At 49.4% G+C, this 10130-nt stretch overlaps 1 protein-coding gene across 1 annotated transcript in view; it reads left to right on the top strand.

Moving 5' to 3' along the window:
• ITPR3 (inositol 1,4,5-trisphosphate receptor type 3) overlaps window positions 1-10130 on the top strand; it is a 55182-nt gene that overhangs the window by 34745 nt on the left and 10307 nt on the right. The window contains exons 34-44 of the mRNA XM_057385369.1: window positions 19-109; window positions 1658-1827; window positions 2228-2402; window positions 2476-2660; window positions 2886-3086; window positions 3686-3796; window positions 5133-5228; window positions 5848-5949; window positions 7468-7554; window positions 8122-8232; window positions 10068-10130. The exon at window positions 10068-10130 is cut by the window's right edge and continues 4 nt beyond it. Of these exons, the coding sequence (XP_057241352.1) occupies window positions 19-109; window positions 1658-1827; window positions 2228-2402; window positions 2476-2660; window positions 2886-3086; window positions 3686-3796; window positions 5133-5228; window positions 5848-5949; window positions 7468-7554; window positions 8122-8232; window positions 10068-10130 (1392 nt within the window). The remainder of the gene's footprint in view (window positions 1-18; window positions 110-1657; window positions 1828-2227; window positions 2403-2475; window positions 2661-2885; window positions 3087-3685; window positions 3797-5132; window positions 5229-5847; window positions 5950-7467; window positions 7555-8121; window positions 8233-10067) is intronic.

The raw sequence follows: 10130 nt of genomic DNA, 5'->3' as shown, positions 1-10130 counted from the left end.
GTTTGTTTGCCTTGGCAGGGCAACCTGCTGCGGAAAATGCTCATGAACAATTACCTGCAGAACAAGAGGTCCAGCTCCAAGGGGGAGATGGGGGATGCTGCTGGGGGAGGTGAGTGCCCCTCTGCTGCCCCTTCCCCTCCTTTCCTGCTCCCACAAACCCCAAATTCCCCTCTCCCAATGGGATGGGACCAGTTCTGTGGCTGATTTTGTGTCCCCATCTCCATGGGGGCAGAGGATTGGGGAGGTGAAGAGATGGGGAGGCTGCGGGGGGAGGTGAGCACCTCTCTCCTGCCCCTCTCCCGCCCCTCTCTCCTGCCCCTTCCCCTCCTTTCCTGCTCCCACACACCCCAATTCCTGTGATGGGGAATTGAGTCTATGGATTGGGTCTATTGGATGGGTCTGTGGCTGTTTTTGTGTCCCCATCTCCATGGGGGCAGAGGATTGGGGAGGTGAAGGGGGAGATGGGGGATGCTGCTGGGGAAGGTGAACACTCCTCTCCCACCCCTTCCCCTCCTTTCCTGTTCCCACACACCCCAAATTCCCCTCTCCCAATGGGATGGGACCAAGTCTGTGGCTGATTTTGTGTCCCCATCTCCATGGGGGCAGAGGATTGGGGAGGTGGAGAGATGGGGACGCTGTTGGGGAAGTGAGCACCTCTCTCCTGCCCCTCTCTCCTGCTCCTTCCCCTCCTTTCCTGCTCCCACACACCCCAATTCCCATGATGGGGAATTGGATCTATGGATTGGGTCTATTGGATGGGTCTGTGGCTGTTTCTGTGTCCCCATCTCCATGGGAGCAGAGGATTTGGGGAGGTGAAGGGGGAGTTGGGGATGCTGCTGGGGAAGGTGAGCACTCCTCTCCCACCCCTTCCCCTCCTTTCCTGCTCCCACACACCCGAAATTCGCCTCTCCCAATGGGATGGGACCAGGTCTGTGGCTGATTTTGTGTACCCTTTTCCATGGGGGCAGAGGACTGGGGAGGTGGAGAGATGGGGACGCTGTTGGGGAAGTGAGCACCTCTCTCCTGCCCCTCTCCCGCCCCTCTCTCCTGCTCCTTCCCCTCCTTTCCTGCTCCCACACACCCCAATTCCTGTGATGGGGAATTGAGTCTATGGATTGGGTCTATTGGATGGGTCTGTGGCTGTTTCTGTGTCCCCATCTCCATGGGGGCAGAGGATTTGGGGAGGTGAAGAGAGAGATGGGGACACTGCTGGGGGTGGTGAGCGCCTCTCTCCCGCCCCTCTCGCGTCCCTCTGCTGCCCCTCTCCCGCTCATTCCCCTCCTTTCCTGCTCCCACACACCCCAAATTCCCCTCTCCCAATGGGATGGGACCAGGTCTGTGGCTGGTTTTGTGTCCCCATCTCCATGGGGGCAGAGGATTGGGGAGGTGAAGGGGGGGATGGGGGATGCTGCTGGGGAAGGTGAACACTCCTCTCCTGCCCCTTCCCCTCCTTTCCTGCTCCCACACACCCCAGTTCCTGTGATGGGGAATTGAGTCTATGGATTGGGTCTATTGGATGGGTCTGTGGCTCGTTTCGTGTCCCCACCTCCCTGGAGCGGAGGATTTGGGGAGCTGAAGGGGTGCCCCAGCGGTGATGGAGCTGTGCTGGCTCTGTGCTCCCCCAGCATCATTATCCCCCTCGTGTCCTCTCTCGCAGGCCAGGACCAGGACTGGTCAGCCATCGCCGCTGTCCAGTGCCGGCTGGACCGGGAAGGGGCCACCAAGTTGGTGGCTGACCTCATCATGAACACCAAGAACGAGAAGATCTTCCAGGAGAGCATCCTGCTGGCCATCCGCCTGCTGGACGGCGGCAACACCGAGATCCAGGTGCCGAGGGGGATCCATGTGGGCAGTGGGAGAGTCCAGTGCTCTGCCCTGAGCATCGGGTTTGGCCAAAACACCTCTTGGTTGTGCTGAAATCCGATGATTTGGGTTATCCAGCTGCAGAAGGGGAAGGTGATTCCAGGTTGTTCCTGGAGTTCTGCTGATGCCCTCTGCCGGGAATTCCTAAAATGGTTCAGGGATGCAGCTCTTGCAGGCGACCACTGGGGTTATCCCAAACCCTTTGGCCCAGGGAAGCTGAAAATTTSTGTGTGCAAAACCCAGTGGGGCTCCAGGGAAAACCCAGGGTTATCCCAGACTGGTCTGGAGAGCCGAAGCTGCCGCTCRGAGGGACAGCCAGGGACACTTTGGACCTGGACGAGGCAGGAATCTGTCTTTTTACCAGAAATCCTTTTACAACCTCATGACGAGCGACAAGAAGTCCGAGAAGTTCTTCAAGGTTCTGCACGACCGCATGAAGAAGGCGCAGCAGGAGACCAARTCCACGGTGTCGGTGAACATGAGCGACATCGGCAACAAACCCCGCGAGGACAAGGACGAGCCGGACCCCGGCACCAAAGGTAYGGGGCCGTGTCCCCTTGTCCCCTCRGCACGGGTCACAGCCTGAGCTGATGAAGGGACAACTCCCTCCAGGACGAGGGGACACCTTCCTGATGCCCGGCACCCCGACGCGGTTCCCGATGGCCGTGGGGTTCCGAAAGGGCCACGATCCCGGCGAGCAGGGCCAGAACAACGAGATGGGGGTGACGGTGCTGATCATGGAGCCCATCCTGCGCTTCCTGCAGCTGCTCTGCGAGAACCACAACCGCGACCTGCAGGTCGGTGCYGGGGCTCCGGGGTTCCAGGGTCAGGCTGTGGGGTTGGGATCTGCCCCAGTTGCTGCGTGCCTCAGTTTCCCCATCTGCAATCAATGCACCATAACTTGGGGCGGGACTGGCTGTAGGTCACAGGGGTGGCCCCAGCYCAAATGTCCCTCAAAGTGCAGCTGGGAAGGGTGTGGGAATAGAGGGATCGGGACCCCATTGCTGGGCTGTGCTCCACAGAACTTCCTGCGGTGCCAAAACAACAAAACCAACTACAACCTGGTGTGCGAGACGCTGCAGTTCCTGGACATCATGTGCGGCAGCACCACGGGCGGGCTGGGRCTGCTCGGCCTCTACATCAACGAGTACAACGTGGCTCTCATCACCCAGACCCTGGAGACCCTCACTGAGTACTGCCAGGGGCCCTGCCAYGAGAACCAGGTCTGGTTTGGGGRTCATTCCTGGCGTTTCTGGGAGGATTTTGGGGGGATGTGTGGGAAAGCAGCAGAGTAGGGGCAGGTTTTGGGTTCAGAGTGTGAAGAGGAGCAGAATGTGGGCAATAGAGGTGACAGGGCTCCTGCCCAGCTCACCAGCTGCTGCCTGGCTGCAGAATGTGGTGATGCAAATATTGTTATGTAAATATTATAGTGATGTTAAATAATTCAGCGGTGTGAACAGAATCACAGAATCACCTGGGTTGGGAGAGACCTTCAAGATCTTTGAGTCCAATCCATGCCCTGACACCTCAACTAAACCACAGCACCAAGTGCCACATCCAATCTKYTWTWAAMMMMMYCMRGGRWKGYKRMYYCMMCYYYYYKGGSMRRMCMWTYCMRWKKYTTWWYMMYYYTYCCSKWAAAAAACCTTTTYCTGATATCMAAAATGTATTTTCTGTGGTRCAGMTGAAGGGCCCTGTGTGGGGAGAGGGGAGGATTGGGGGTCCGGGGCTGGGGACAGGGCAGTGTTTGGAAGCTGGGCCGTGCTGGAGGCTGCGAGGACAGGCGGGATCTGTGGGGTGACACACTGCCCGACCCCCCCAGAGCTGCATCGTGACCCACGAGTCCAACGGGATCGACATCATCACGGCACTGATCCTCAACGACATCAGCCCCCTGTGCAAGTACCGCATGGACCTGGTGCTGCAGCTCAAGGTGCGCTGGGGGACATGGCTGGGTGTCACTGTGTCACTGTGTGTCACTCTGTGTCACTGTGTGTGTCACTGCGTGTGGCGCTGTGTGTGTCGTTGCGTGTGTCACTGTTGCCGCGAGTTGCACTGCACATATCACTGCAAATGTCGCTGTGTGTGTCACTGCGTGTGTCACTGTGTGTCACTGCATGTGTCACTGTGTGTCACTGGGTCACTGTGTGTCACTGCGTGTCACTGCATGTGTCATTTTGTCACTGCATGTGTGTCATTGTGTGCGTCAAATGTTCCTGTGTGTCATTGTGTGCGTCATTGTGTGTGTCATTGTGTGCCACTGGGTTACTGTATGTCACTGCATGTCCCTGTGTGTCACTGGGTCACTGTGTGTCACTGTATGTGTCACTGTGTGTCACTGGGTCACTGTGTGTCACTGCATGTGTCACTGTGTGTCACTGGGTCACTGCATGTCCCTGTGTGTCACTTTGTCACTGCATGTCCCTGTGTGTCACTGCATGTGTCATTGTGTGTCACTGGGTTACTGTATGTCACTCTGTGTGTCACTGCATGTGTCACTGTCCCTGCATGTGTCCGTGTCACTCTGTGTGTCACTGCATGTGTCACTTTGTCACTGCGTGTGTCACTGTGTGTCACTGGGTCACTGTGTGTCACTGTGTGTCACTGCATGTGTCACTTTGTCACTGCATGTTCCTGTGTGTCACTGTGTGTGTCATTGTGTGCCACTGGGTTACTGTATGTCACTCTGCGTGTCACTCTGTGTGTCACTTTGTCACTGCGTGTGTCAGTATGTCTCACTGGGTCACTGTGTGTCGCTATGTGTCACTGTATCACTTTGTCACTGCATGTCCCTCTGTGTCACTGCGTGTGTCACTGGGTCACTGTCCCTGTGTGTCCGTGTCACTGTGTGTCACTGCATGTGTCACTTTGCCACTGTATGTCCCTGTGTGTTGCTCCATGTCACTGCGTGTGTCACTGCATCATTGTATGTCACTGCATGTGTGTTGCTGCATGTGTCACTACGTGTGTCACTATGTCACTCTGTGTGTCACTGTGTGTGGCACTGTCGCTGCATGTGGCACTGTCACTGTGTGGCACTGTCACTGTGTGTCACTGGCAGGCTCTCAGGCTGTGCTGTGGGGCAGGGTGGTCACTGCAGAGGTGACCCTGTCCATGTCAGACCCTTGGGTGTGGTGGCCCTGTGGGCTCACAGGGACGGGGCTGGGGACACTCAGGGGGGTGGCACAGGGGAGCTGTGACCCCTCCAAAGCCCTGGACAGGGACAGGGACAGGGCACAGCTGCCCTGACTGAACATTTCTCCCCCCAGGACAACGCCTCCAAGCTGCTGCTGGCCCTGATGGAGAGCAGGCACGACAGCGAGAACGCCGAGCGCATCCTCATCAGCCTCCGACCCCAGGAACTGGTGAGGGAACGGGAACGTCCCACTCAGCCCCCAGTGCCTGAAACATGATGGCTTGGTGTCACCTGAAACAGAGGCCAGGCAAAATTAACAGAATAAAAAGATTCATTTAATCCAGGCCTGCTGGTGCATTGAGGGCAGACAAAGCCTCCTCATGAGGCTGCACCCAAAATGAACCCTGAGTTATGAGATCTTCCCCTTTTATAAGTTCTTATGAACATATTCAGCCCCAATTCTCCAATGACACCTTCAGGTGGTGATGTCAACCACCCCAAACTTGCTCCCCTCAATTCTCCATTGTTTCCATATTTTGGGGCTCTGAGATAGCAAAGTGTCCTTGGATTTCACGCTCAGAGGGGAATTGTCTGAAAATGGGAGAACAGCTTTAGTGCTGTACTAGAGAAGTACAAGAACACAGAAATACTCTTGAAATATTCTATATTTCTTGAAAATAYAGAAACTAAAAATCCTAAGGCATCACCCCCATGGCTGAGTTTCCTCTGCTCAGTCCTGCTGCAGCTCCAGCACCCAAAAACCACCTCGAGGTCCTGGCGCTTCTGCTCGAGGGTTCCCCAAATCTCAGCAGGAGGAGGAAACTGAGGCACCCCGCTCTGCCTTGCAGGTGGATGTGATCAAGAAGGCTTATCTGCAGGAGGAGGAGTGTGAGAACGCCGAGGTTTCACCCCGRGAAGTCGGGCACAACATTTACATCCTGGCGCTGCAGGTAGGGAGCTGTGAGAGCAGGGCTGTGCCAGGCCACACTCACACATTGGGCATTTTTCTCTGGATTTACACACATTTTTCTCTGGATTTACTCACATTCTTCTCTGTATTTGCACGTATTTTTTGCTGTATTTATGCACATTTTTCCCCATATTTACACGCATTTTTCTCTGTATTTATGAATATTTTTCTCCATATTTATGCACATTTTTCTCCATATTTATACACATTTTCCTCTGTTTTTGCGCACATTTTTCTCTGGATTTACACACATTTTTCTCTGGATTTGCACACATTTTTCTCTGGATTTACACACACGTTTCTCTGTATTTATGCACAGTTTTCTCTCTTTTTACACTTATTTTTCCCTGTATTTACACACACCTTTCTCTGTATTTACATACATTTTCCTCTGGATTTACACACATTTTTCTCTGGATTTAYAYRYATTTTTCTCTGGATTTACTCACATTCTTCTCTGTATTTGCACGTATTTTTTGCTGTATTTATGCACATTTTTCTCTGGATTTACACACATTTTTTWGCTGTACTTATGCACATTTTTCCCCATATTTACACGCATTTTTCTCTGTTGTTACACATATTTTCCTCTGTATTTACGAATATTTTCCTCCATATTTATGCACATTTTTCTCCATATTTATACACATTTTCCTCTGTGTTTGCACACATTTTTCTCTGGATTTACACACATTTTTCTCTGGATTTACACACACGTTTCTCTGTATTTATGCACAGTTTTCTCTCTTTTTACACTTATTTTTCTCTGGATTTACACACACCTTTCTCTGGATTTACACACATTTTCCTCTGGATTTACACACATTTTTCTCTGGATTTATATATATATATATTTCTCTGGATTTACTCACATTCTTCTCTGTATTTACACATATTTTTTGCTGTATTTATGCACATTTTTCTCTGGATTTACACACATTTTTTAGCTGTACTTATGCACATTTTTCCCCATATTCACACGCATTTTTCTCCATAGTTACGCATATTTTTCTCTGTATTTACGAATATTTTCCTCCATATTTATGCACATATTTCTCCATATTTACACACATTTTCCTCTGTATTTGCGCGCATTTTTCTCTGGATTTACACACATTTTTCTCTGGATTTACACACATTTTTCTCTGGATTTACACACACTTTCTTTGGGATTTACACACACTTTCTTTTGGATTTACACACACTTTCCTCGGGATTTACACACATTTTCCTCTGTCTTTCCACACACTTTCCTCTGGATTTAACACATTTTTCATTGTATTTAAACACATTTTTCTCTGTCTTTACACACATTTTTCTCTGGATTTACACACACCTTTCTCTCTCTTTACACACATTTTTCTCTATATTTACACACATTTCCTGCAGCCAGACGTGCCTTTGGCTGTGGGGAAGAGCCGTGGCTCTCTGGCCACCCTGTCCCCCATGTCCCACTGCCATCCKGAGCTCACTGTCACCCTCCCTGTCCCCTTTCCAGCTCTCCCGACACAACAAGTCCCTGCAGCAGCTCCTGAAGCCGGTGAAGCGAATCCAGGAGGAGGAGGAGGAGGGAATCTCATCCATGGTATGGAAACACCTTTGGGGTGGAGGCAAAGCCCCCCTGACCWGAGGCTGCAAAATTTCCCAGTTTTTCTGAGCCCACCTGGGCTTTGTTGTTTGGGATTTGATGGATTTTGGTGTTCCCAAGGGGATTAATGAGAGAAATACCCACAAATGCCTTTTTAGACCCATAAATGACCCACAAGCCCTAAGGCTGTGCCGTGTTGTGGTCCTGGGGAGGTTCTGCCCTTCCCCATTTCTTCCCTTCAGAAATGAAAGGTTGAGCCCTCCCTTTGCTGCCTTTCCCTGCTCGTGTACCTCAGATCCCGACAAGATTCGGCAGGGAACGTGATTTCCCCGGGGTTTTGTGAGCACCGGTTTGTAATTTGTGGATTAGCAGCACTTGGATGTAATTATTGCCGCGAATCGATTGTCTGTCACCGCGGGGAGCGCTCGCACCCCTTATGGAAGCTTTAATTCATTTGCTTTTCCCTGAAAACCTCATCAGCCGTGGGAGATGTCGAGGCACGTTGTGGGAACAGCCAGATCCAGCTCCTGGCTGGATTTTCATCCTCTCCTTCTCCCCATCCAGCTCAGCCTCAACAACAAGCAGCTGTCGCAGATGCTGAAGTCGACGGCTCCGGTGCAGGAGGAAGAAGAGGATCCTTTGGCTTATTACGAGAAGCACACGTCCCAGATTGAGGCAAGACCTCCGGGTTGTTGGATTTTAAGCCTGCCCATGACACCTCATGTCCAATTATTTTGCACCAGGAGTTGTTTCCTCTTCCCATCCCCATGCTGGCAGGGTTGTTAGCTCCAGGAAATGAGGGATGAGCAGCCCCTGGACTGTTCCCTCCTCTCCCAGCAGCTCTGGGGTGCAGCTGATCCCACAGCTTCATCCTTGGTGTGGATTCGCTATTCCCACCCTCCCAACTTCCCTTAGCACAGCCTTTCACAGGAGGGTGAATTTGGAACCTTCTAAATGAGTGATATTTATTCATGTTTTCCTCTGGATTTACACATATTTTTTGCTGTACCTACACACCTTTTCCTCTGGATTGGCGCACATTTTTCTCTGGACTTACACACATTTTCCTTTGTACTTACACACATTTTCCTCTGGATTTACACACTTTTTTTTCTGTACTTACACACATTTTCCTTTGTATTTACACACATTTTCTTTCCTATTTACACACATTTTCCTCTGGATTTACACACATTTTTCTCTGTACTTACACACAATTTCCTTTGTATTTACACACATTTCCTTTGTATTTACACACATTTTCTTTTGTATTTACACACATTTTCCTTTGTATTTACACACATTTTCCTCTGGTTTTACACACATTTTTCTCTGTACTTACATACATTTTCCTTTGTATTTACACACAGTTTCCTCGGGATTTATACACATTTTTTGCTGCACTTACACACATTTTCCTTTGTATTTACACACATTTTCCTCTGGATTGGTGCACATATTTTCCTTTGTACTTACACACATTTTCCTCTGCATTTACACACATTTTTTTCTGTACTTACACACAATTTCCTTTGTATTTACACACATTTTCCTTTGTATTTACACACATTTTCCTCTGGACTTAAACACATTTTTCTCTGTACTTACACACATTTTCCTTTGTATTTACACATATTTTCCTCTGGATTTACACACATTTTTCTCTGGACTTACATACATTTTCCTTTGTACTTACACACATTTTCCTCTGGATTTACACACATTTTTTGCTGTACTTATACACATTTTCCATTGTATTTACACACATTTTCCTCTGGACTTAAACACATTTTTCTCTGTACTTACACACATTTTCCTTTGTATTTACACACATTTTCTTTTGTATTTACACACATTTTCCTTTGTATTTACACAGATTTTCCTCTGGATTTACACACATTTTTCTCTGTACTTACACACAATTTCCTTTGTATTTACACACATTTTCCTCTGGATTCACACACATTTTTTGCTGTACCTACACACCTTTTCCTCTGGATTGGCGCACATTTTTCTCTGGACTTACACACATTTTTCTCTGGACTTACACACATTTTCCTTTGTACTTATACACATTTTCCTCTGGATTTACACACATTTTTTTCTGTATTTACACACATTTTCCTTTGTACTTACACACATTTTCCTCTGGATTTATACACATTTTTTTCTGTACTTACACACATTTTCCTTTGTATTTACACATATTTTCCTTTGTATTTACACACATTTTCTTTTGTATTTACACACATTTTCCTCTGGTTTTACACACATTTTCCTCTGGATTTACACACATTTTCCTTTGTATTTACACGTTTTCCTCTGGGTTTACACACATTTTTTGCTGTACTTACCAACATTATGTGCTGTACATAAACACATTATGTCCTTACGCATATGTGGATCCCTTGGAGTGGGAGGAAGGAGAGGAAGGCGCAGCTGGGTCTGGGAAGGAAGAAAAAATCCCCACCAGGGTGGGATCTGAGGATTCCCTGTCCCAATTCCCGCAGATCGTGCGGCTGGACCGGAGCATGGAGCAGATCATCTTCCCCGTGCCTGGGATCTGTGAATTC

This window comes from Malurus melanocephalus, unplaced genomic scaffold, assembly GCF_030028575.1.
Source record: "Malurus melanocephalus ecotype Western Australia unplaced genomic scaffold, MMel_1.1 scaffold_818, whole genome shotgun sequence".
NCBI classification, from domain to species: Eukaryota; Metazoa; Chordata; class Aves; order Passeriformes; family Maluridae; genus Malurus; species Malurus melanocephalus.
The sequence above is the reverse complement of the archived record's forward strand: the minus strand, read 5'-3'. Positions and strand labels throughout refer to the sequence as shown.